Source organism: Paramacrobiotus metropolitanus, unplaced genomic scaffold (assembly GCF_019649055.1).
Source record: "Paramacrobiotus metropolitanus isolate TYO unplaced genomic scaffold, Prichtersi_v1.0 Parri_scaffold0000003, whole genome shotgun sequence".
NCBI lineage: Eukaryota > Metazoa > Tardigrada > Eutardigrada > Parachela > Macrobiotidae > Paramacrobiotus > Paramacrobiotus metropolitanus.
The window spans coordinates 305347-332158 of NW_026570223.1; the positions used below are offsets into that span (position 1 = coordinate 305347).

The window sequence follows — 26812 nt, forward strand, 5'->3', positions numbered from 1 at the left end:
TACTGGTAACATACGCGCACGTCGTTATAATTTATGTCTAGCTCCGGTCTTGTTCCAGCTTTCAACTCGCCTTCCGATATACTGCCCAAAAAACCGCTTCCAAAGCGGTATTTGCGTGAGATTATTTACTACGGTACATTATGCAGTGATCATGAGGTTAATGAGTTTGCATCTAGGCCTGGCGGCCGAAGACGTCGTGCAGTCGTGCTCTAGCTACTCGTACTATAGGAGTATTGTACAGCACTAATCCTCATGTTTGTGGCCGATCCGAAGCCACATCGGAGCTCGAAGCCACTTTGCCGCCGTGCCAAAAGTGTGGTTTCTTGCTGCGTTATTGCTGGCTTTCTGCTTACAGTAACAGTAAGATTTTGATGCAATGCAGTGTGCTTGCGCACAGACATCCGCAGAGCATAGTGACCATACATATGGTACAGTATGTACAAGCAAACTAACCGGAAAGTCACAAACCAGTTAACACCATCGTTTCGTTTAAATTTCTACAGAAACTTGATTTGCAGAAAATTCCGATTCGGAATTATTAAATACGCAAGAGAGATGCAGTTGTGTGACTTGTGACGACGCGTGGACTTGGTGGACAACAAAACCCGGAATAACTTGAAGGCATTTTCGTTGCACGATGAGGAGCGAGTTACACGAATCTATACCGGCACGTTATTACTAGTACCTCGTATTACTTATAGTGATCATACCACCTAGACATGCATATATTTCTTTGCATTAAGCAAACGATATAAACAACAACACCAGCCACCAGGCTGCTCTTTCCCACTATTTACGGTTTACTCATTACCAAAGAGCCTGTGCGCCATGTTGAAAGTTACTTGTGTCTCTGTGTGTTATTTCGGTTCTGCTGATGGCAACAGCAGCTGTTCCATTTCCAGCTGTACCTTTCGGGAATAATACAGGAAATTCATCGCAGCCTACTACGAAGGCAGCGGATACACCGGTGCTCGACCACGAAGCGGTCAACAACACTCTCAACGCAACGAAAGCGAACTCTGACGGAACCCAAGCCCGCAATGCGTTCACCTGCATGCCATTATGGTTCCCAGTTCCACCCTGTACACGGCCTCCCCGGGCTCCCCTTCCGCCAACCCCAAAACCGCCTATCAAAGGATGAAACAACAAGACAACCAGCTAAGGGGAACCAGAAAGTTTTGCGCTCAGAATCATCATGATGGTATCAGTGCTGGTTGAAACGGTCTATGCTTCTTGTGGAATCTCGCAAATAAACATGTAAAACATAGCATTACTATTACGTCGACGTCGACGATAGGTATGCCATTTGATTGGTTGAATCGCATCGAGAAAATTTAATGAGCAAATGAGAAACCGAAAAGTCTAGAATCATAGCTTGCGCCACAATTTTGTATAATAACTCTATAGAGTAATAATAATTACTCTGTAACTACTCTATATGCCCAGTGAAGCAGGTGACAGCAACAGCCGGAAGTCGAGCCGTTAGTATAATATGGTGTTCTACGGCTTTAATTGAGCGATCCTTGTATCTTACAGCAAAAGTACAACGTGAATGCGGAAATCACCGGCCTGAATAAAGATAATCTATTAAGGTCTTGATTGTACAAAATAGTTAACAACAAGAGGTACCATCACGATAGACACTGTTTGAGAAGTGTTCCCGCTGTGCAGTTCTGACGGGAAACTGGTTGTGTAAAAATTCAGCAGCTTTATTGGGCGAACAACTGCTCTTCAGTTGCCGCGGGCGCTAATAGTTCGCATATATTATACTATGGGCTAACAGAAATTAGGCGCACCGTACATATTTAATTTTCATTCTCGAAGATACTGTAAACCGTTTTAACACCCCTGTGATGCTTGAATGGTCAGAGGCATAAATTTATAAACTTATTTTTAAAAAAAAACTGTTATCAAAAATCACTTTGGTGCAATGGAACGCTGGAAAGGCAAAACTGCATTAGTAACGGGTGCATCTGCTGGAATCGGTTACGCCATCGCCGATGCCCTGGCTCGTCATGGCATGAAAGTGATCGGCTGCGCTCGAAACATTGCCACAATCCATGTAAGCAAATCACAGCTTTTAATATGTATTTCTGTGCTTCGGCATAATTATTAATTTTGTGTGATCTACAAAAAGGAACTAGCGAAGAGCCATAACAACGGACCCGGTCATGTGGAAGCGGTACAGTGCGATGTCAGCAAGCCTGATCAAATCACGGCCATGTTCGCGCACATTGCAGCAAAGTATGGACATGTCGATGTTCTGATCAACAACGCCGGACTGGTGCAGCTGGATCCGTTGATATCCGGGCGCAGGGAGAAATGGCGTGAGATGCTTGAGGTAAACATAGAGGCTCTATTTATATATTCACGGTATACAATATGTATCGGTAGTTAGAAGAAAAGCTGTGCTTTTTTGATAGGTCAATGTACTGGGACTTAGCGTGTGCGCCAGGGAGACTCTCCAGCTCATGCAGAAAGACGGCGTTACCGAAGGTGACATCATAAACGTCAACAGGTAACCTGTTCAGCATGGTCAGAAAAACTATACTTTAGATTCTCAGCACATATCTGAAAATGTCTACGTATTACTGACTTGGTTCAAGCTTGTAGCGACTTGGAATTTTTCACTTTATTACAAAGTGCAGTTACACATTTTACTTCAGTATGCCTGTTTTACATTTTCATTGGTAAAATAGTATTGGAGGCCATTGTCACGTCGATTACCCTGGTTACCATTTCTACGTGGGCACGAAACATATGGTTACTGCTTGGTTACTGCTCACTTGGTTACTGGTTACTGCTTACTGAAACATATGGTTACTGCTCACTTCTCGATCGCTGCTTGAGCTGGCCGGTCGAGACTTTTGCTATGCATGTTGCCCCCTGGTAATAGCATAGCGGTTCTCGAATTTAACTGGCGTTCTCAATTAAGAAAACTGCCGTATTCCATCTTTAAATTTGAACACCCTTGGTAATTATCGACATCAGTCCTCCCAGTCACCATGGACGTTCAGAACTGGTACCGATTCACACGCTGCCAATCTGGACATGAAGAAGCATACCTAGCCCGGTTTCTATATGACATTGTTTACCGTAAACTATCAATTAATTTCTCCACCGTCATCCTCGCTAACTCCTCCCGTCAGAAAATTCTTCCTCCCGCGTGGGATAACCTCCCCCATTCCGCACTGGTAAGATATCAGTCATTTCTTGGTGACTTCACTAATCAGTTATCCTACGCATGCAAGTATGACCTTTGGGCTGCGCATGACATTGCAGAATTATTTACTTGGGGGTTAGCCGAATATGCTTTAAGTGTTCTACGCTGTACGTCTTCTAAGCAGAAATTTTTTAACAAAAAGCGAAGTAATGCTGTTCCTTCCGAACTCCTGTCTCACCTATCTTCTGTCACTCGCGAAATTAATAAACTCAAGCGGAAGAAGCGCCGCCTTAGGGCCAATAACCGTGAGTTGTCTTTCGATTATGCCAATAACCTAAGTCAACTAAAAGTAATTAAAAAATCTCTGTCTGAAAAAGTTTTGCAGTTCCGATCATCAGCCGAGCGGAAAGAAAACGACAGCTGGTTTCGCCGTAATATGTTCAGTTTTATTAACAGTAAGCTTAAGCACGGTAACAACACCTCGAAAAGCGCACTTAAAACCAGTGATATCGAAGACTATTTTAAAAAGGTTTGCAATCCATCCGAGTTAGCGCCCCTTGACTGCTCTTGGTTCAGTAAACTGAACAAAAAACCGGTGACTGTGGACTTTAACTCGTCCGATATTCAGCCTTCCGATATTGAGTATATTCTAAAGGAAAAAAAACTTTCGTGTGGATCTGGCCTGGACGGCTTAAACTATGCTTTTCTGAAACCTTTCCCAATAATTCATAGATTCCTTGCTTTTCTTTTCAATAAAATTTTAAAATCGGGAAAGCCGTGTAGGTCATGGCAGACAGGTAAGACGATTCTTATACATAAGAAGGGTGATGTAAAGTCAGTCGAAAACTATCGCCCCATCACATTAACCAGCTGCGTAGGCAAAATTTTCCACTCTGTTATTTCTAAGCGATTAATGACTTTTTGCATAAAAAACGGTATAATCGATACGGATGTTCAGAAGGGCTTCATTGAAGAAATGAACGGATGTGGTGAACATTCGCTGAAACTCACGAAACTGATCGAACAGCAGCGCGCAAAAAAACGTGCGATGCATGTTACCTGGCTAGATGTAGCCAACGCATACGGCTCGGTAAGGAAAGAAGTTATGCTGGCAGCGTTGAAGCACTACGGCATCCCTAATGAAATCGTTAATTATATTAACAACTATTATACCGGGCTCTCTATTAAAATTCAAAATAATGATTCTTTTACTAGTGAGATCCCGTTTAACGTAGGACTGTTCCAGGGCGATACAATGAGTTGCGCGCTATTTTTGTTAATTTTCAACCCTGTTTTGGAATTTATTGAAAATAACCAGAAACATGGCATATCTTTTAATAGTTTACCGGACAAAAAGCTAGTCGCACTTAGCTTTGCTGATGACCTAACTTTAATTGTAAAAAACAAATCAACCATGCAGCGCCTGTTGAACGATGTCGATAGCAGGATGAATTCACTGGGTTTGAGATTACAGCCGAGTAAATGCCGAAGTTTTTCATTAAAAAAGGGTGTGTCTACTGTATCGGAATTTTCAATTAAAGGTCAACGCATAACAAACATTTCAGAAGAACCAATGAAGTTTTTGGGAGCTTGGATTTTTGAAAAACACCAGTCAACATCTGCTGGCAGTAAGCTTTGTGAAATTTTTGATGACTTTTTGCAGCGCATTGATAATCTTAATTTGCGTAATACTTTTAAAATTAAAATTTATAAAGATTATATGACATCCTGTGTCCGGTTTCTTCTTACTGTTCATGACTTAAGTCTGTCCGTTGTCGACCAATTGGAAAGTAAAGTCAATAAATACATTAAAAAGTGGATCGATTTGAGGGATTTTACCAACTGCGACTATTTTTATTCCTCTGATGGCCTAGATCTGAAGTCTGTTAAAGGAATTTATTTGCAAGCTCATGCAGCCTTTCTCGCGGATGCCATTTGTTCTACTGACACTGTTGTTTCGGTAATTGCATCCAATTCCTTGGAAAAATCCTGTTTATCAGATACAGCTATTATAGGCATTGTTAACAATACTGTAGAGGCTGGGAAAGAGGCCGGTATATCAAAAGGTAAAATTAGGAAGTTAGTGAGTGCGAAAGTCCGGTCAGAAATGACAACGAGGCGCGATAACAGGTTACGTACACTAGTTCAGCAGGGCGCGTGGAAGGCGGTAGCTGAAGCGCAGGCAGTGGATACTTTCTGGAAGTCAGTTCTATATAACTTACCAGAGAAGACCGTCTCTTTTATGGTCAAGGCAGCTCTCGACATTGCTCCTTCTTTCACTAATCTTTGCAAGTGGGGCATGTCTATTTCAGCTAAGTGTGATCTCTGTGGTGGGGAAAGCGGTACTCTCTGTCATATTCTTAATTGTTGCCCTATCGCTCTCTCTGGTGCACGCTATACCTGGCGACACAACAGCATTCTTAAAGCTATTTTCAACTGTTTTACCAGTGCGGCTGTGAATGGTAAGTGGGAGGTTCGTTGCGATTTGGACAACGAAAGTTACGAACGTCATTCTACGACCATCCCAGCCGACATTCTCCCTACCACCCTTTACCCTGATTTAACATGTATTAACCGTACCGAGAAGCGTATCATTTTAGCAGAGGTTACAGTCCCCTTCGAGTCTGAACAGGGATTCAGCAACGCCGACAAGCGAAAGAAGGAGCGCTACTCCCGCCTGTGCAGAGACCTGGACGTAGCAGGGTGGACAGTTGAATACCATCACCTCGCCATCGGAAGTAGAGGGATGATTCCCTCTAAAGCCGTGAATGCCATGCACCGCATCGCCAACACGGTAGCCGTTGGAGGAAAATACGTGAAAGCCAAACAGCTGCCAGAATCGCTTGCCTCTATCGCCCTTAGTTGTAGTTACGTAATTTTCCTGAATAAATCAAATGTTAACTGGGCAGTACCGGGCCCAAGCGAACTGTTTACGTATTGATATGCTTTCCTTCATGTCCAGTCGACCTCAGCACGGTCGAAAACGATGCTGTCCTGTTTACATTGTACCACTGCACTTCTGATGTCGATAATTGGCTGGTGCGATGTTCTCCCACCTTACCTTTATTGCGCACTGTTTTAATTATATAACTATAATAGCATTAATATAGAATTACGGTTGCGAATTATAGGAGTACAATGACAGGCGATTACGTGCGTAAGTGTCTATGCTTTCCCTTTTTCCCACAGGAAAACTTTTCAATTCCTTATTAAATTTTTTCTTTCCTTAATATTAACTTTAGTAATAAAGTTTTCAAGAGTTAGTTATTTTTACGTGGGTTTTGGGTTTTATGCATAGACCCCAGCGCGATCGTCTACCTGACACACTTATTTTGTTACATCTTCGCAACCGTAAATGATTTAAATAGCGCCACGGGCCTGCGTGCCTGCGAATCTTAACTTTATAATTATGTAATAGGGAAAGGAAGTCGCAATAAAGGCTGTGTTTTTTTTCCCTGACGGAATCACTGCATCGGGAAGTGCGCGCTATGAAGCCGGCAAACAACATCCGCATAACGGTACAATATGCGTAAACTGTGAAATGTCAATGCTCATGCGGAAAACAAGGCTCGCGTTACCCGCTGCTCGTGTTTTTCTGTAGGATTTGAGTCCCGGCGCGGTTATCACTGAAGTTTTTGAGCGGGCTCTGGCCAACGCGGCAACCAAGCCCGATCTGGTAGCTATCTTCAGCGCGGAATACGAGAAACTAACGTGTGCGGATATTGCTGATAGTGTGCTATATATCCTGTCAGCGCCGTCGCACGTCAACATCAAGACTCTCATTATTTCGCCCACTCAACAACCGCAGATTTAATAAGTAATTTTTTCATACTGTATAACAACCATTTCAATCGCATCAGGAATTGCGACTTTCTGCTGTTTGTCACGTCGTGTGCTACAGTATATGACCTTTAGTGAACGCTAACGAATACGTATGTACACTTTTCTGATAGACGAGATCAGTTAGGTTTTTGGAGGGCGCACCAATAAATAAATATACTTACATATTTCTCAATGCGGATTCTTGTAAATTTTATGAAGCTAATGTTCCTTTTGCACGTTGCGTCATCAAATGAATCCATATTTCATGTACTTTTACGTTTGAGTTCTATATGTTTGAGTTCAATCAGGAAAACGGGGAAAATGACTGTACGGCAATTTCAATCCAATGGCGTCTTCACTTTAGCAAATTTTTGATTGCTCGAAAACTGTGGCATTACACTCGTATAAAACTTTTGTACATTGCTGACTGTACGGTACAAAATGAATAACCGTGGTAGATTATGATATGCTGACTTTTTGAGTGTTTACCCCGTGAAAATGCTCCCTAATTCTCAGCAAGCCGTCGTTATCAGATCGGTTATAATTTTGTAGTTCTGCCAAATTCCAGCTATGCAACAGCGGGCAACTTGACGTTCACACGACAGTGTCTGTACTATGCGGTGTATACAACATACCAGCTGTATGAAGTATGGTGCATCGTTTATAATATTAGCACATTAAATTCCCGAAGAAATCCTACTAAAATCTGTAGTCATCTTTAAAATATATGATCAACTTACAAAGTTTGAAAAGCAGCGTCAATGGCACTTACCGCGGTGTTCATCATCTTTTCCGCGGTTTTCCTGATACTAGACACCGGCAAGGTAGCGGCGCATAATCAGACATGCAGTGCCTCTGCATTAGACGCCTGCCTCACGGGAGCACCTGCGGCTGACATTGGAAACCCCGCCGTGACGGCTATACTGGAGCGAGCTAGGGGCCATACGTTACCATACCGTGAATTCACCCAGCAGGACATGAATGCAGTTTGTCGGTACGCCTTGGGGTTCTTTGCACTAAATACACTGTTTACATAAAAACAATTATTATTGAATATAATTATTTTATTTCGTAATGTTTTCCAGTTAAGAAAAGGGGACTGGTACATGGTACCAAATTCGTGTACATGCACAAAAACTTTCGCTTTCGCGCACTCCCAGACACATTTCGGTTTATGACGTTTTGTAGCCAGAAGATTTGTATACACCGGCGTGAAAACCGTTTGTACGCGCAACGTCCGGTTCGGGAGTTATGGCTGTTAGAAAATTTGTATACAAATCTTCTGGCTACAGAATGTCATAAACCGAAACAAAAAAGTGTTTGGGCGCATCAGTGCGCGACAGTAAAATTTTTCGTGCATGTACACGAATTTGGTACCATGTACCGGGCCACTTCCCTTAATTTACTTCGATTGATTAATATGTTGTTCTGCTACAAAAAGGTTTTGCGTAAACTCGATGTTTCATTTTCGAACTTTTCTGTCAGGGAAGAATAAAAGAAAGAGTATGCACAATTAAAGAGTAATAACATTCTTACCGCAGCGTGGCGTCATTTGCCGGTCCGTGTTTGGAAAACCATATTAAAACCTGCTTGTCACCCACCGGAAACGTTAACGGTTCCAACTTCCACCAGTTCTTGAGCGCATCACGGAAGATTTTAGCTGAGCTATGCGCCCGCCCCAATCTGCTTAACGACGAACATCAGGGCTCCAAATGTCTGCACGTAATGGCTAGATACGGGAACGAATCCAGTTGTGATGATTATGCAAATGCAGAGAATCCCCTCCAGTGCCACAATGCGTCAGTATGGGATTTTCCACAACATCAGGTGTACTTTCAGGAGAACGATGTCCTCGGTCATCTGTGCTGGTAAAAGGGTGGTTATCCATTTCTGCGCTTGATAACACACCGTTGATGTGGTTATTATTGGTTTTTGCAGTTCGTTTAATAAAGCACAGCAGTGCGCTGCGAAAGGCACTACGACAGATGACAAAGCCAGCATGTGTTCGGTGGATGCGCGGAGGTTGGCTGGGGAGCTGCTTGGGATAATGGAGAAAGGGTACATGTGTGCCGATCGTGTCAAGTACTGCAGTATCATGTCTCAGCGAATCAGGACCCCAAGCAATAATTGTCGGCTACCTGGTGAATCGCACTAGCCATAGAAGGTGGGGTCGTGCAAAGGAGATATTACAGTATTTAGATTTTTTCTTGTGAGAAACATTGTCTCCATTATTGTCTCCTGTCTCCTGTGTGAGAAACACATGGTCTCCTGTGTGAGAAACAATGTCTCCTTTACTGTACAAAACTGCTGTGGCTCCTGACATACTGTTGTGCTGAAACGAATGAACGCCGCTGTTATGTTTTCGTATAGCAGTAATAAAGCAGCCGCAGGTTCACAGCGAATCCTGTTGATCAGTTTGCTGTTCTAACTGCTAATTATATGAAAAACATAGACGCGCCTGAGTAAATTTTTACCAATTTTTCACAGGATACCGGCATTATGGTTTTATTATTATTGCCGTTAGCCTCTGCAACGATGGCTTGACTTCGTTTCTTATTTATTCTTACTATGCGAGAGATAATGACGGAAATAACTGAATCTACACACCAAGTGCTTGAATAAGCCACAAATATTTTTTCAGCACATTTATGGGCGGCAAATTACGAATTATTTACGAGATCAAACACAGAACCATTAAATTATGTTATAGTAGGTACGTACGAGCATCCCAAACTATGTAAAGAAGCGATACGCAGCTCATCTGCAACCTTTGTAGTTCTTCTTGTAACGGAAAGACATATGGTTTCGCCCGCTTTATTAAAAGGGTACGCATTAGTATTGGAGAACGGTATTTCCGGTTGTGGTCTTGATCCAGTCCATCAGTCCGCTGATCCTTGTGTACACTGCCGGCTTTGTCGGATTTCCACAGCTGAAATACAATTATACCAAAAGTAAATAACAACACACAGAGCGGTATCCTAATAAAATAACAAACTACAACGGATTTCTAAATAATTTAACGGAAATTACCCCGTAAGAGGTCCAAAGCTGACAACCCCATGGAGAATTCAGCGTCGGCTAGTCGGGTCTTGGCAAACCAGTGGCCCGCCACTGTCGCCCTAAAAATTACAAATGGATGGCAACAGGATGATTACCAGCGTCCAACGTTAACGTTAACAAAACAAAATAAGCGAAGATATACCGAGCAGGCATCGACGGTGCCGGCTGGTGTCCCGGCGCACACTTGCACATTGCTCGTGACCATATTGCCCCAATACTGCGCCGCGCACTGCTGCCGTCCGATAATTTGCACACGGCCCTGCTGCAGTACCGATTTGTAGCTGGTGCCCGTGGGACCCGACTTGCCCCAGCCGGTCACCATGCAGGTGGTGCCGTGCGGGATATCATTCTTGCTGATGGGCAGACACACCGGACTAATTTGGGCTTTGAAGGTCAGGTTGGTGGCCAGCCGGAGAATGGCGATGTCGTTCCTGAAGTTGCCCGATTGGCCGGCGTAGTTCGGGTGCTGACCAATGCGGAGTACGGCGTGGTCTACTTGCGCCGCTTCGATGCGGGTTTGGTCGTGATCCCCAGCACGGATCATGTACTCGGCATTAATCCCACTGCAATCGCGCATTTAACGTTGAACATATTTGGGAAATAAAAACTCTGTGTGGCTTGTAAGATAAAACGTGTCCGTCCTCCAGAAATATTAATTTAAGAAGAAAAAATCCACCACTTTCAATTCGTCCATTAACTACCAGACTAGTGATTACACTGACTGTGAATTTCTATGCGGCCATCTTTGACTTTATGTAGTATGTACAATATATATATATTGTAAAAAAATCGCAAAGGCAAATTGTACTTTGAATGTAGACTTCTCTCGTGGGATTCCAGATCGCTTAATTACCATGTTGTGAGTAGCAAAACGCTCATGTCTAAGCTGCAGCTGACTTTAAAACTTCAGGTAGTAGTGACACATTTACACTACATATCCGCTGTGCTCCTGACGGAGCACTACTACAATTCAGTTTGTGCACTGTGCGAGCTCACGTCTGCCTCTACGCGGACTCAATCCCAATTTTGAATCCGCTGTTCTGTACAAAAAAATTAGCAGATACCCTTCCAGTTTTACATGTGTTCAGATGCGGACCGCACTTGTGTTCAGCTACCTGGAAGGAATATGATCGTAACAATACTTCTACTGATTTTAAAGTATGCCGCACTTACTTGTTCTCACTTACCTCACTTAACATTTGCATCTCTACCTTATATTGTGTGCGTTATCCCAAATTTGAAGTTTCATTTAAAGAACAGTTTTGAAAACAATACTTCAAGCAACTGCATCGATTATTTGGCTTGAACATAACGTGAAATACTTGCTCAAAATGTATTAAGAGTTATCAAATTTGAGATTGCTCAGATTTGTTTCACCTGTTAATTCTTCTCCTAGTGCAGTTTCAACGTTTTCGGGTGGGAGAGTAACTTCGCTGACTACTGCTGAACTTTTGAAACCACCCTGACAAGACTCAATTTTAAATCTGACGTTGTATAACTTTGATTTGGATACAACCGCTTCTCAAAGCAACGGAAAAAGATTCAGTTTGTAGTCCGAGCAGCGGTTTTTCTTTATGGGTATTCGGCCAGGATCCATACTTCAAATATAGTCATAAAATACATATTTACCCGACTAAACAATGAGCAGCCGTAACGACATATTTCTCGGTTAAAATGCTGCCTCCGCAATTCCACATCACTTGGCCGTTAGCCTGGCGGACGCCGAGACGAACCTGCCACGGCCAACTGCCAGCCACCGCATCATTGCCACCTGAAGATAAAGAAATTGCTTGTATTTTCTTTTCATTAAACCCGGCAGTAAGGCTGTGTCTGACCTTTAACTCTTGACATATCCGATCGCGGTGATATTTGAGGAATTCCGCAGGTGATAGCCGCTTCAGACAACGCTAGGAGTAAGTGCAGTGGTTGACAAATCAGAATATTAGAAGCATCTTATTATAGAGCTAAAGTTAAAACTAGAGTAACGACACACAATTCCTTACCACATACTATTCCGGTAATGGTCAACAGCATGAGGAGAAATCCACACGATGCCATCTTGAATTTTCGAGCGTAATCCCGAATGTTGATGATTGCAATTTTTTTACGAATGAAATATGCGTGCTGCTCTTTACACTGATTTGGAAGTTTTTATATTTCTACAAGGTTTTTCATCATAGTAATACTTGCACCTGGATGTGTATAACATTTGCTCGGCATACATACCGACAAGGATCAAGCGCATGTACAAGTATTCGGTGTACACATTACGCTAACTTCCGAAATGTTCTTCCTGTTGATAATTTAGTTGCTTCCTCATTACTTTTGGCAGGCCAGATCCTAACCATATAAAGAGTAACAGAGCACCTACGTATGTCATATGTGTAATTAGGAATCGCGTGAAAGTTCTTCTAACCTACTAGCCAACATCAAGTATTGCCATTTTGTATTGCTATGTTTACATAATTATCGGTGGATAAAATTCATTGTTTACATCAGAAACATACGTTTTCATAATACCATACTAGTATTCCAGTATCGACCACAACGAACGCGATAGGTGGGAATAAATTGATGTACAGATGTGGGAATACATCTGTACATCTTGTATGCAGTTGTTATTTGCTATTTTGATGCATAAATTATATTGGGGCGCAAACAAAATTCTGTGCGCCCGGAAATTTGCGGTTCACAGGTATTACATAAATTTTTGTTATAGTTTAGTCAAGTGCACGTTGATTCAGTTCACTATTGTTCCTCTTGGACCTTCAGTTACCATTGACCTACAACTACAATTACTTTGCGTATAAATACTCTATTTAAACTGGGAAATTAAGCATGGACGTTGCGATTCAGCCTACTCTGGCTTTTGTAAGAAAATGTAAGTAATTTGCTAAAATAGTAAGTACATAATAGCAAACTATAGGAGTGTATATCACTTTCTATCTGATTGTATTGCACAACAGTCTGCTAACGAAGAATACACTGACTGTGTGTGTTTCCTCAGTAAAATATCCCTTAATTCTCAGCAAACACGCCAAAATAATCATTTATCAGATCATCAAGGGTGCGCCAAAATTTCTACAGCCAGACGATCGAGTGAGACGACCGGCAAATCGAAGCTTTGCGAAGCTCGACTCAGTACGTAAAGAATAAAATTAATGGCAGCTGTCATTTATATCCCGCACTGCTGATTGTTGTAAGGATTTTGCTTACAATAAATAAAGTATTTCGCTCGCCCTTCTAGCGGACATAAATTAAAATTTTGCTAATTAAGTGCCTTACTACTCTAGTCGGAGACCATGCTAATCACAGTTCTGTGTGTTATCCTGTCAGCGGCGTTATTCGCACAAGGTGCCGAAGAGACCACGCCCAACCCGGCATGTAACGATTTTGCAATGTTGGCCTGCTTGATGGCACCCATGGCGCACTTTATGAGCCCCATCGGAATGGCCATGCTGGAGCGCATGGGCAACCGCACCGGAAGTGAAGCACAGTTTACCCAGGAAGACATCACCATGATCTGCCAGTACGATCAATATTCTTTTTGCATTCATAGTAAAATTTTTCTGTACAAGTACAAACAAAATTTTTTTTGTCCAGATCCAAACGTTACTTTTATTGTCAGGCTTTATTTTATTGAATTCGGTTCTGTGGTAAATTTTCTCAAACTTTTTAATGAATTTCTCATTTAAAATCCATTTTAAGATTTCAGAAAAGTTCTGTGAACCTTGTTTTGAATCATATTCGTCTCCATAGTTATAGCACGTGTCTTTAATACAGCAAAATTCCCGTAAGACGGGATAACAATTTCTCATAATTGCACACACAGGGTGACGTCAACGGCGGGTCAGTGTTTGGAAGGCTACATTAATAACTGCTTCTCATCCGCCGGAAACGGCTCCAACTTCCACCAATTCTTCAGTGGTAGCCTGCAAATTAGCAAGGAATTCTGTGCCCGCTCCAGCCTTTACGCCGACGGGAAGCTAGCCTATGAATGCCTGAATGAACTGGAAAAAAAAGACAACGGTTCCAGTTGCGGCGACGATGAGGAGTTTGAGGATCCCTTTCACTGTAATAATGCGTCCATGATGGAACTGCAGCAGCATCAGGTGTTCTTCCAGCAAAACGATGTGCTTGGTCATCTGTGCTGGTAGGTGCGCGGTTTTGCCGGATCTAGTCTACACTGAACTTTATTTCATTTTTTTTACAGTACGTTTGACAAGGTCAAACAATGCGCCGTGGCGAGCCAGATAAATAGCGTATGTTCCGCGGATGCGCGTCGAGTGATTGGAGAATTAGTTGGTGTGATTGATAAGGCGTATACGTGTGCCGACCGTCTTAAAGATTGCGCTACAATGCCCCAGCGCATCAGGACCAAAGCCAACAATTGCCGCCTAGCGGCAGATGCGCCATAGTGCACCTTTGAATATTCTTTACAAAAATTCCCACCTTTTTCTAGATGTGTTTTTACTATAATTCTAAAATATGTATCTGTACATGCGGAAGTTTTGCTGTACGTATTTAATACTTACTATAGTGCTGTGGTAGGTATATACTTTCTTTGCAACCTTTGTAGATGCTAGCTGTACACTATCTTACAATTGTTAGTTTAACGTGATAATATTGAGAACCGATACCCAGCATGGCCTAACAATGTTTTCCGCTAAAGAAAAGGAAAAAAAATAAAAAATTTTCCGACGACTGAGAATTGAACTCAGGACCTGGCGGTATCTGATATACTACAGCCGCCCGCTCTGCCAACTGAGCTATCATCGGTTGGTTAAATTTTCTTTTTCACTTCAGCGGAAGTAGGTGAATTGTGACCGGCAAAAATGATACGGATCAGCAGCATCCGACACCTTTCAAGTTTTAAACTATTAAAGTGCAACTGGACCGGTTAACGGTAGAAAATGTATCTGTAGGACGTGTAATACGACCGGCAGATCAATGCATATAATAGATGACGATGCATATAATATCTGTATATTCAGTACATCGCAAATCGGTATTTAAGAATTAAGGGATTTGGCCCGGTACATACAGTATCACCAAATTCGTGTACATACACGGGAACTTTCGCTGTCGCGCACTCCAAAACACGTTTTTGCATTGCTTTATTGTATTTTGTAGCCAAAAGATTTGTATATATAGGCATGAAATCCGTTTTTGCGCGCAACATCCGGTTCGGGAGTTGTGGCTGTTAGAAAATTCCAAAAAGTTTAAATGCATTCAGGTGTACCAAAAGTCTCATTATGGACCGATCCCTTTCAAGTTTTGCACGTAAATGCACATAACCATGAAGATCGTTCTTACACGGATCCAGACTTCCACGATTTTTTTCGAATTTTAAAATGAATTTTAAAATTTTTGAAATTCATTTTAAAATTTTAAAAGCATGCTAGAACAGTGGATCGGTGTAAGAACGATCTTCATGGTTATGCGCATTTACCTGCAAAATTTGAAAGTGATCGGTCCATAATGAGACTTTTGGTACACCTGAATGCATTTAAACTTTTTTGAATTTTCTAACAGCCATAACTCCCGAACCGGATGTTGCGCGCAAAAACGGATTTCACGCCTATGAATACAAATCATTTGGCTACACAATGTCAAAAAGCAACCCAAAAAAGTGTTTGGAAGTGCGCGAAAGCGAATATTCCCGTGTATGCACACGAATTTGGTGCTATGTACCGGGCCAAATCCCTTAAGACACGTATTCATCTGTTTATTTGTCAATCTGCTCTTTTTATCCACCATCTTAAAAGGCGAGAGCAAAATGTTGGATAAAAAGGCATGGATGATATGCCGCACAAGAACGGTTTGAATAAAAGTAGTGCTTAGATTAGGACAAAAACCGGAAGCCCTGACAAGACACAGAAGTGACAGTAATTATAACAATAACAACAACAATCATAACTCTGTATGATTGAAAATGCAGAGAGATTTAGAATGAGCACATGTTTACAGTCTGGGCAACTTTGGATACCCGGACTGGCCTGCATCAAATAAGATCATAAATAAGAACATGCATGCATTTGTCAAACCGTCAGGTAAAAAACAACACCAAAAACTAAAAACAATGAGGGGAACCGTTTTTGGGATGCATCGTTTGAGAAAATGCGCGTCTCCGTCCAGGCCACTTGATTCTTGTCCTGAGGAAGCTTCGGATTCTTGCAGTCAATCGGTATGAAGATCTCTTCTCTCGTTATCGCCGGACTAACGGCTTGGCACATTTCATACAACTGGCCGGCGCTTTTCGGTGCAATCAGTCCGGGATTAACCCGGAAGAGATCCCGCAACCAGGCGTATTCGCAATCACAATGCCGCAGTCGCAACTGTTGATCGCGAGCAGCCTTTTCGTCCATCCAGGAAGAGAGAAAAAAATTCTTCTCCAGTGCCAGTAAGCGCAGATCCGGGATGTGCGTGAAGGTATACGGCTCCAGCTCCATCGTGACGCATTCACTGAAGACGATGGAGCGCAGACGGAGATTCTGGGCAAAATCATCGCGGTGCACCGTTAGCGGTTTCCGGTAACTGTAGTCGCATTTATCGATGGTGAAGCTCAAGAGACTGGTGAAATTCAGTGTCGGCATTTTGCCGGTACAGCGATAGTGGCAGTTGTACATGGTGAATTCGATAATGTTGCGGCGGATGGGATCCAGAGCCTGGTGGATGAACATACCCTCCGGGAGGAAGTGGTAGTCCACGGCCACCGCCATCTTGGTCATCGTGAGGTAGGTGTCGTACATGCCCAGCCGGACTGCGCGATCCGCCCGGACCGTGGCCATGCCCAGGCTGATGTTGCGGAAAATTAACGAGCTTTGGCTGCGGTTGGGGTGCTTGAAATTCAGGTCCACCACGGACGAACCCACACATTCGGGGATCCTGCAATTCAGCCGAACAATCACAGCCCGAAACGTTTGGTTTAAACGCACCAATCTAATGTGCGGTTAAATAAGCGCTCATTAAAACAATTATGAAAATTTTAACGGTCATTACCACACACAGGACACTGACAAGTATTTTTATGTATAATATCTGGGTGATCGTTGCACTCACTGTGCATACTCTGCAGTTGAAAATTTCTTTAGACTCAAGGGAAGTAAGTAAAAGGCTGTTGAATGTTAATTATGTTATATTACAAGATTGCTGGTTAATCTCAATCTACTGAATAACTGTTCGCAATCAAAACGCACATAAGAAAGGCCATGTTATCGCACTCTTCCTGCTTCATGGGTTGACAGTTGAAGGTGGGAAAAGGTGCCAGTTGGAAAGATGTGGGCACGGATGGCGGTGCCGACGTACTGGACGTCACATTGCCTGCAATATCGTTGTGGACAATCAAAGAACAATACATATACCTGAGTGCACATATCACAATGGCATATCGTATGCCAAAGCAGTTTAAAGGTTATTACACCAACTACTACCAAATTACCCATATTATTCACTACCAAATTACCCATATTATTATGGTCACAAATAACAATCAAAAGACGCTAATTACAGAATTACAGAATACAGTTTGCGGCCTCCAGTTATGTTAGAATGCATTGTATACAAGTATATATTATTATTGTCATGTGCATTGTATACTCAAACATATAATGTATAAAGTATAGATATAACGATTACTTACTGTTCGCGCACCAGTCGAGGCTTTCCTGAGGAAGTGGCTGTAAAGACTGAACTACCACCATCACCACTGCAAATTGGAGCGAAATAGAAAAGTAGGCGAACAAGTTTACATATACACATATATATATATCTAAAAAAAGTCTTACATACTGTACCAGTATTACAGTTTACATATGATCTGTTTTTGCTTTAATTATGTATCTTATCATCATGCGAGCGGAGCCTGATCCTCTTCTGTAATTGCATTTATTAGGTTCTCAAGCAACATATTTGCACACCACTGTAATTCCCGTTTAAACATTTGGAATGCTGCAAATTCCATGTAGTCATTTAATTTATATACCACCCAAACCCCAACATAATTATTTACCGATACCTTCAAGGCTTCAACTGCAAAAAGCTCTGCGCAAAAAATAATGATATGTTATAAAGCTGCTTTGTACTTACTGGTGGTAAGGCATATTCCCCATAAAAACTCCCTGCTCCAAGTCATTTTCCGATATCGAGGGTCAGGATCGGGAAAATAAAAATATACCGCTCAGGACATCCCAAAAACCGAGAGAATTGTGCCAAGTCAGGTAAGTGCAGCCGTTAAATGGCCCGTGGCATTATGTTATTGTAGGTCCTCGTGATATAGCTGGCAGCGTTGTACAACCTCTTGCGTCCATGTATCTGTACAGTACATGTAAAACAACAAAAACCGAAAGTGTATTTCATTCTGTGGTAAGTTCAAAACTGATGTTTACTACACGCGTGAAATTTTATTACAGTGTGTTATGTAGCTTTGCGGCTGGAGTGCCACAGTACCATGGTATACGTAGATCAAGGTTTATCCATATCCAGACGAAGCTTATAAACCGCAAGTGAGCTGCGGGATCTGTTTACAAGTGCATGTTTATGCACGTACCGTACACAAGATACCCTACTGTACGTTGTGTTTATGTGGTGTTACTAGCGCGTGTTGTGCTACGGCCAGGAAGGTTTTACAGTTGATATTAGTTCGTACCTCATACAAAACGCACACACAGCCGGCTCAACTGTACAAACCCGGCACTACATCATAAAAAGCCGGGAAGCGTATTTAAAATTTATCTGTACATATGTGGTGAGCACCCACAGAAATATTAGAAGCGACTATTTACAGATATGCGTATACTCGTGTAGTTTCGTCTAAAGGGTACAGTACCCGATAAACTTTGACGCTGTTACGGGGCTCAATGCAATCGATAATAATTATTACGGTGGTCCGTGGATCCATCGTGTTGTCTGCGGCAGTGATCAGCTGGGATTCCGCCGATATAGCGGCTGCCGGCTCAGAGCGGGCAAATTCTACTCTAGTACCATTGCAGGCATGGCTTGCTGGTATTATCCTGCCGAATCGCCGATACAAACAGCTTATGATTAAAATAATTATATTCTCCCGGCCAGGGCAGCCATTTTCATCGACTGCTACTAAACACGTTCTTGAAAACAAATAATTATGATCTCCGACGTACCGGTATTTTTTATGCTGAAACGTTGTGACGTCAAAATGAATTTCGAGTTAAGCGCTTCTACAGATAAGCACGTACTGACGAAGGTAGGGATACATCCACCAGATTTTCTAAGACACCCAGAAGACAAAAAAATAAGAAAAGCCTTAAAAGTAATTTTTGCAGGATACAGGATGCTGCTTAACGAGTACAATAAACAGATAACTATTCGCCAAGCACGATGTTTTAATAACTGGAGCAGCAAATATGCGAAATTTTGTAGTTTTGTAACTTTTGTTATGCAAACTTTATTATAGCGTTTACGGCAAGTAGAGTTATGCATGCACAATCTCTGCTTATTTTCATAAAAATGAACAAAATCTTGTTTTGATAAATTAGATTCCTTGTAAAATTACGCGTAATGCATGCGGCGTATTGCCACGCCCTGAATTCGTCTGATCCCTGGCCCTAGTAAGCTGAAACCCATCCTCAAGCTGGTGAGAAATCGGATGCTCATCGCTGATGATCAGCAGTCCATCTGATAAGACGTACTATTTCTCAGCAGCTGGTCTTCCGCAGTTAAAACCGCGACGCCACCACGTATACTTTGGAATTAATTGTGGTGATAACGCAGTCATAGTAAAGCATCCCATCGTACACGTTGGTGGTTTGGTTTTCTTGGGTAGATATAATATTATTATTATTAATTTTCATCTTTGTAACATGTGGAAATTAGGAGTATTACTGGTACTGGCTACGTGCCGATTAAGCTGGGCTAATCCCAGTTGTGATTTAAGCAGTGTCTTGCCGTGTATGATGCCAGCCATTGCCTATATGCTTGGTCCCGAAGGGCAGGAATTGGCCACGTTGAAGGACGGCGGAGAGATCAATGAACAGCAACTACTCGGCATTTGCAGGTAACAGTGGTTATACTTGATGTTTTTCTTATAAAGCATCGCATTTTGCTTTAGCTGACCTTAACTAGCTTTGAGTTACTTGGCTGTTTACTTCCACCATATTATAATTATATCTTGTGCGTAATTACAATTAATACGCTTATAACGTATTGCAGTTTTGTCGAATTATTTTCCAAAAGTAGTGATATTAAATTACGTAAGCGCCGTGTTAATTTTTTTCGCGATATTTACTCCGCGGTATGCACGTATCTGTACACCTGCACCCATGCGAACGTTTGCCCAACGTAATCGATACCAATGCGATGGCCATTTTCAGATTGGGCCAAAGCACGCTGGGCTGCATGAAAGACCACATTGACCGTTGCGTTCCGCGCAGCATCCCCGATATACACGATTTCATGGCCGGCACCGCCAACGTGATGACGGTGTGCGATAAACCGGGCATGTACAGCAATGCCAAGGTGCTGATGAAGTGCAACCAGAAGCTGAACGCCACCAGCACCAAATTCCGGCGCTGCACAGAGGATTTGTCCAGCGGTATCCAGGGCATGACCGGCGGCTCGCAGGCCACCGCCACGTTCAGCACCGACCCCAATAAAGCCCTGGATATGTGGAAGAGCGGCAACATGCTCCGTGACCTTTGCTGGTAATTAGCAAATATTTGCACGCTCAAATTAATTTCATTATGATTCTGAACAGTGGCACTGTAATTTTCTAAATTAAGTTTCAGTTTATTTCAGTTTGAGTTACCTTATTAACAAATAAAACACTCTGTATTATGCTTTGCGCAGCCAAGCATGTCAACATTTGTTTGTTTGCTTTATTTAGCAAAGTGCAAAACTATAAGAATTGCATGGGTACGGAAGTGACGGATAAATGCGGTGCGGATGCTGCTGCAGTGGACACCAGTGTCTTTCATGCCATGTTCAACACCTACTCGTGTCAAGGACGTGTTGCTGACTGTTCATCTGTTGCATAGTTTTGTCCCTCCATCCATCTCCAGAATGACGGATGCGGCTTTCATCCGCAGTACTCAAGATCTCTGTTTACCATCTACATGCATCGCTGCTGCGATAATTGTTGTCTGTATCGCGGAAGTGTGTGACATATGCCCTTTGAACCTGACTTTGTAAAGGTTATCAGATCGGAGCTTTCATCGATCTGCAATGCTCCTGTATAGAAATCTTACGATATTTCGACCATGGAACAATAAAACGGAACTCGCGTGTATCACCTGCGTGCATTTCATTTTCTAGAAGGCAGTGGGCAAAATCAACGCGCTCGCACACAAGATGCACAATATAATGATCATTAAGGCTACTTATTTGGGCATTCAAAAAGATCGTTCGCCATACTGCATTAATACGTAGTAGAGGAGATTGATTTATTCTTAACTAATCGTACAAACACCCAGTTCTACGCTTTAACAAGATCGGCGGATCTTGTCATCTGGTTTCAGCGCAGCGCTTTGGATTCGTCGAGAGCCCAGGCATTCCCGACACCTTGCTACTTCCCATTTGACGCTGACTGTTTTTTATATCGTCATACGGAAGCGTTCAACCGCAGTTCTTTTTACTGGCCTAGTTTAAAGCTTATCGACAATTAAATCTACGGTTGTTTTTAGCACAGGCTGCCTAGATATAAATATATAATCGATGTGAAGTCAATTACTTTATTCAGTTTATTGAAACTGCCTTGCAGTAATAAAACGTTTAATAGGTTAGTAATCCTGGCAATTTTTTAGCCACTCCTGTGAAATAGAAATGGAAATGTGAAATATCTTAAACTGTTGTATGTTGAGATTAAAATGTTTTGTACAGAACCGAATTTCGGTGCTCTGTCGGCGACATTTTAATACAATGGTACCGCACCGACCACTACCGGAACGATTTTAGTGCTGCAAATAAAGTTAAGGTACTGTACAAGGAACTGCCGTATACTGCAAAACTTTCAAAAATTATTCATTTTCACTAGACAGATCCGGGCAAAGCTACAAAATACTCTGTATTATCAGCGTTTTATAAAACAACATGGGTATAAAGCGGGTTGTATCGCATTGGTGAAATCTTCCAACTGAAGCATATTTTACACAAGTTGGAATGTTTATAGCAACATTACAGATACAGGTTAAACGTCCTGTCGATGTTTGTGGGCGAAGCGCGTTACATGGGTCCACCGGGTCCGCCAGTACCCGGTATGGGAAATACATGGACCATATTTTTCACATCCAGCGCTTCATCCTCCGCTGTTGGCGGCGCCAGAACTGGACAGTTCTCACCGCGCGGACCGTTGCACTTCAATGCCTCCACTACGGCATCAAGGACATCGTCCACAATCTGCTGGGCTTCACGTCCACACTTGTCAACCACTTCCGTTCCACTACAAGCTTTGGTGGATTTAATGTTACTGCAGTACAACAAATCATAATTATATAAAATGATGCTGGCAAATTTCACTATTGACGACTTTTTTCTATATATTCTTATTTAATTATTTCTGTATATCTTTTTCTAGCCATGTATCCTCTAGTGTTGGGTAGTAAAAGTCCTTGCCAATATACTTATTTTTACTATCGGCTTTTGAAAGTTTACTTATTTTTACTTACTATTCAAAATTTTTCGGGACTTTTACTTACTTTTACTTTTTATTTCAATTTTCCCAAGGACATTTACTTACTAAATTAAAGTAAATTTACTAAATAAATGTAATTTAGCATTGAAAGTTTCGAATTGCGTTAGTTTCAAAGCGCAACAGACTACTGAAAATAGTGCAAATAAATTTCTTATGCATTAATCGAGCTATACAGGTGCATACTGAAAAATAAATACTGCTGCTTTGGAGGGCGGCAGGCTGGCAGCCGACTACTGCGCACACTCACTTTACCTGCGAGTGGCGGCGGCGGACACGCCGATTTTCCGTAACGTTGATAAAACGATTTAGTAAATAATTTAGTAAATGATTTTTATTTATTCAACGCTGAACCTTAATATTTACTTACTTTTTACTATTCCGTCTGCACATTTACTTACTTTTACTTACGTTGTTTCCAAAACCTTACTATTTACTAGACTTTTAATATTAGGCGGACTTTTACTAAGTAAATGGCCGTTATTTAATTTTATTTAGTAGCACAACACTAGTATCCTCGTCCATTTATTTTTTAATCCACATTCATGTACACGTATATCTATATTATATATTCTTTTTAATACTCTGTACGGCTGCTAGCGGGATCTATAACTCTATACAGATGATAGATACTTGTACATCCTTTTCTTTATTATTAAATATATCATCTTTCATTTGTTTTATTATTAGATTATTATTAGATTATTGCTTTATTATTAGATCTACACATTTGTGTAGATATAATCATTTTAGTACGACTTCTAATGTTCCCTGTAGTTTCTGATTTTGTATTTTATAGTTTTATGGAAAGACGGGAATTTGTTAAAATCTGCGTACCAGCATATGTCCTTCATGATCGTTCCGTTGCGCCACTCGGCCAGCCCATCCCCGCTCTGCGGGGTCGTCCTCGCTTGTTCGTTGTACAAGCGAACGGCGCGGTTGCCGCAAGCGCGGGTTTTCGAGCCACCGGTCTGGTTGAGCGTCTTGCCGCACTGCATTAAAGTGCGGGTTTTATTGTACAGATCCGGACGGTCGCATACTTCCATCAGTTTCACCAGAGCCACACCAAGCTCGTGTACATCGAGGGCATCACGCGGCACACATTCGCCGATGGCGGTGTTGGCACAGGTCAGCATTTCCTTACCGACTCTGGGAAAAGATAAGCACAGATAAGAACTACGTTTGCGTACATACGTGTACGTCCATGACCAAGTAGAATACCTACTTCAGCAAGTGCTTCTAATTTTTAAAGCTTTCTAAACGGAACAAAAACCCTGTGAACCCAGTTCAAACGCTGATTTCAGAATATATATAAAGGCGCGTGTATTTAAAAAAAAACTGTCGTAAATGGGTTAGAATAATCAAATCAGCAAAACAAATGGAAGACTGAATCAGCAAAAACAAGAAATAAAATCTGAATCGAGCTTGAAGGAAAAGTTGAAGAAACAGCAGCGGTTAATTCATGGCACCTGCAGATGCTTTTCAAATGCTGCTCCGTGATACCCAGTCCGTCTTTGAGTTGGGCCAATTGTTGACCTTCCGGTCCCATAATAAACATGATCATAGGCGTCGTGCAGGGGATAAAAGAGAGATCGCAGGACCTGATCCCAAGTGGATTGGCGGCACCGTACCCGGCAACGGCCAGCAACGTCACCACAATAAATTTCATCTTGTTGTCTGGGGGCGGGAAAAGATCAACTACAGAATGGCAGAGCAGTCCAGTGTGGTAGATGCTGGTTTAAGTTAAAGCGAACAATGTTTTTATGCTGCCGGTATGCGATAAAAAATGTCGATCGCAAAATTTCTGTTTCGATCGGTTTGATTTGATTTATTCCAAAGTCGACCTGCATGAATGCATGTGCGTATGTCACTGTATTGTATACACATGTGCAGCAGATGAGCGGCTTCGTAATAATATTAGTATTGTACTTAATATTAACTGTCCCCATCAATAATAAACATACGAGTCATAGTAATATCGGTACATTCATTTAGACGTTTACTTAGACGGGAAACGTATGGATCACAATCACCCTTAAATCAGTGTTTTTTTGTCTCGAAAAAGACAAAATTTGTCCTGGAAGTATTTTGTCGCAAGCCGACATAACAGAACAATTTTGTCGGTACAAATTGTGCCCTCCCGCCCCCCATCGTTGCGGCTGTTTTCTAAATATTTTATTATGCGTATTGATTGTATTCTGTGGTACCATACTATTAACTTTTTTGAGCTTGTGCGGATTCTTTGTATGGGCGCTTTTCTTTATTAATCAGCAGGGCGATTTAATTCAGTAGTTGTGGTGTATGTATAAATGTTGGAATAGTTTTCGACTGATACAGAAATGACACCGGCAACGACCATTTAATTATTCCCGGCAACGAACATTTAGTTAATTTTGGGCAAAATATGTTCATCCTTTCCTGGAAACAAAATTTTTGCTCACTGCGTTCTCCGGACAGCTGCCGGTTTCTGTGTGGATGGTTTGTACAAACCATCCACTCCAATTTCCCTTGATTAAAATAAAACGTGTGGTTCGATTGGGAAGCACTTAGAGATTCATAACGGTGCAATTCGCACAATAACTGTGCAACAATTCGCTGCTTTCCAAAGCAAAGAAATAAGCATCAATTCGTAATAAAATGCGGCTGCACTGTTCAAACGATTTCAAAATCTTTGCCTAAAAGACGCAGTGACACAGCCTGATGCCCCCGGTTGTTATCCCAAATTAAATAGATCCATATGAGCAGCGTGTGATAATTATTTATTTGGAAATGTAAGACCAGTGAAATCAAAGATTCAGTGGTGCAGTGCGGTATGAAGCTTGCGATCGACTGAAATTTCTAGTTTTGAGTTTGCAACTTTGCATCGCGCTGACAACTTTTGCCGCGCGCAATGAAACTGTACATATGGCGCATTCAGCCGTTGCGACGCGACTCCGTGTGAAATCTTGATAATTTGTGATAAGAGACTTTTTTGATACCAGTAATATTATCACGGACGCGTCCGTGCGCGTCTGCTATGGGAGTTCAACTATTAACTGCTTAATGTCTTCTGTTAATTAATCATATGATTAATGAACGGAAACAGGAAAAATGAAAATAATGAAAAACGTTTTACAGTACTTCCGCGGTGTTCGTTATATACCGTAAGCACGGTACAGAATAATCTGTGTACAAAATAATCTGTGTAATAATCTGTGTATGCACGGTACACAGATTATATTGTATAACCGTGCCGTAAGTATACATATAGTATAAGTATGCAATTGCATATAGCGATAATATAGGTACATATGTTGTGTGAGTATGTGTATCGAGCTGAATTTAGTTAGATCAGTTTAACTTTACCGCCGGTATACCAGGTATTTTGGCTTTTGAAATAATTTATTGCTGCATCTATCACAAGATCATAAGAGCCGTTATTTTAAAATTTAGCAGTAAGTACTATGGAAAAAAGCGGACCGTTTCGGTTTTGTGCTTACCGTGATTAGGAATCGGTTTAATTTACAGGCACAAGGCGATTATGTTTTTAATGTTTTTAAGTAATCAACGTAATCGGTTAGTATTTCATGGCGCATGTGAAAAATTACACATGCCGACTTTCATTCATAGTGTCTATTCATTTTTTAGCTGCTCCCAAAATTCAGAAGTCCATAGGTCATACTATCTCTATTATTATTGTGCGTACTCTCTGTAGTCTGCGTTGATCTCTCTCCAGATTTGTGAAGTGAAGTATTTATAAAGTGATATTATAAGAAGTATTTTAGATGTTTATACGAAGCGCGGAAGTGCGGAAGTGGTACCCATATAATTATTATATACATGTAAGTAATTATATAAGTACGTATATGCTGATGCATAATGATGCATACTGCGTCTCATACATAATTATTGATCAGAGGCAGATTTGATAACCAATTAAGATTAAAAATGAAGAACAAAAAATGAAGAAAAACCTATCTTTTAAGGTACTTGTACATCAAGATTCATAGAGGTTTTTCCGTGTATACTACTCGTATTTTGTGGAGGTTTCTCAATATTATAATAGCGTTCTATAGTAATGCGGTCGAAAGTCCCGTTACGCATTATAAATTACAGTTATTATACCGTAC

The 26812-nt window shown here is 41.6% G+C and overlaps 7 protein-coding genes and 1 non-coding gene across 10 annotated transcripts; 4 read left to right on the top strand and 4 right to left on the bottom strand.

Moving 5' to 3' along the window:
* Positions 1 to 681: 681 nt before the first annotated feature.
* Positions 682 to 6588, top strand: LOC129594797 (dehydrogenase/reductase SDR family member 11-like). 3 transcript variants are annotated; one of them, XM_055491626.1, is made up of 4 exons: positions 682 to 2062; positions 2138 to 2341; positions 2424 to 2518; positions 5767 to 6588. In XM_055491626.1, the coding sequence occupies exons 1-4, from the start codon at positions 1931 to 1933 to the stop codon at positions 5789 to 5791; spliced, it is 456 nt and encodes a 151-aa protein (XP_055347601.1). In that variant the 5' UTR covers positions 682 to 1930; the 3' UTR covers positions 5792 to 6588. The 3 variants fall into 3 exon arrangements, with proteins under 3 accessions (XP_055347601.1, XP_055347582.1, XP_055347591.1); XM_055491607.1 differs by lacking the exons at positions 682 to 2062; positions 2138 to 2341; positions 2424 to 2518 and adding an exon at positions 2529 to 5625 and having other exon boundaries at positions 5764 to 6588; XM_055491616.1 differs by lacking the exons at positions 682 to 2062; positions 2138 to 2341; positions 2424 to 2518 and adding an exon at positions 2529 to 5625 and having other exon boundaries at positions 5767 to 6587.
* A 918-nt stretch (positions 6589 to 7506) lies between these two features.
* Positions 7507 to 9378, top strand: LOC129596813 (uncharacterized). The gene is made up of 3 exons (XM_055494190.1): positions 7507 to 7979; positions 8527 to 8853; positions 8924 to 9378. Exons 1-3 carry the CDS (start codon positions 7747 to 7749, stop codon positions 9138 to 9140), a joined length of 777 nt encoding a protein of 258 aa, XP_055350165.1. The 5' UTR covers positions 7507 to 7746; the 3' UTR covers positions 9141 to 9378.
* A 404-nt stretch (positions 9379 to 9782) lies between these two features.
* Positions 9783 to 12144, bottom strand: LOC129596710 (chymotrypsinogen B-like). The gene is made up of 6 exons (XM_055494060.1): positions 12049 to 12144; positions 11881 to 11952; positions 11675 to 11816; positions 10188 to 10608; positions 10016 to 10104; positions 9783 to 9914 (listed from the first exon to the last, which is right to left on the bottom strand). Exons 1-5 carry the CDS (start codon positions 12101 to 12103, stop codon positions 10054 to 10056), a joined length of 741 nt encoding a protein of 246 aa, XP_055350035.1. The 5' UTR covers positions 12104 to 12144; the 3' UTR covers positions 9783 to 9914; positions 10016 to 10053.
* A 1034-nt stretch (positions 12145 to 13178) lies between these two features.
* On the top strand, positions 13179 to 14741 carry LOC129597436 (uncharacterized). The gene is made up of 3 exons (XM_055494977.1): positions 13179 to 13574; positions 13878 to 14198; positions 14259 to 14741. The coding sequence occupies exons 1-3, from the start codon at positions 13348 to 13350 to the stop codon at positions 14461 to 14463; spliced, it is 753 nt and encodes a 250-aa protein (XP_055350952.1). The 5' UTR covers positions 13179 to 13347; the 3' UTR covers positions 14464 to 14741.
* On the bottom strand, positions 14742 to 14824 carry Trnay-gua (transfer RNA tyrosine (anticodon GUA)). Its single transcript is given in 2 exon segments — positions 14742 to 14777; positions 14788 to 14824. It is a non-coding gene; the product is annotated as a tRNA-Tyr (tRNA).
* A 943-nt stretch (positions 14825 to 15767) lies between these two features.
* On the bottom strand, positions 15768 to 18448 carry LOC129592658 (uncharacterized). Its single transcript, XM_055488749.1, has 4 exons — positions 18134 to 18448; positions 17688 to 17753; positions 17245 to 17368; positions 15768 to 16933 (listed from the first exon to the last, which is right to left on the bottom strand). Exons 1-4 carry the CDS (start codon positions 18177 to 18179, stop codon positions 16087 to 16089), a joined length of 1083 nt encoding a protein of 360 aa, XP_055344724.1. The 5' UTR covers positions 18180 to 18448; the 3' UTR covers positions 15768 to 16086.
* Positions 18449 to 19731: 1283 nt separating this feature from the next.
* LOC129592667 (uncharacterized) lies at positions 19732 to 21303 on the top strand. Its single transcript, XM_055488760.1, has 3 exons — positions 19732 to 20075; positions 20392 to 20721; positions 20904 to 21303. Exons 1-3 carry the CDS (start codon positions 19882 to 19884, stop codon positions 21052 to 21054), a joined length of 675 nt encoding a protein of 224 aa, XP_055344735.1. The 5' UTR covers positions 19732 to 19881; the 3' UTR covers positions 21055 to 21303.
* Positions 21304 to 21920: 617 nt separating this feature from the next.
* Positions 21921 to 24555, bottom strand: LOC129596243 (uncharacterized). Its single transcript, XM_055493473.1, has 3 exons — positions 24173 to 24555; positions 23541 to 23852; positions 21921 to 22481 (listed from the first exon to the last, which is right to left on the bottom strand). The coding sequence occupies exons 1-3, from the start codon at positions 24370 to 24372 to the stop codon at positions 22238 to 22240; spliced, it is 756 nt and encodes a 251-aa protein (XP_055349448.1). The 5' UTR covers positions 24373 to 24555; the 3' UTR covers positions 21921 to 22237.
* Positions 24556 to 26812: the final 2257 nt, after the last annotated feature.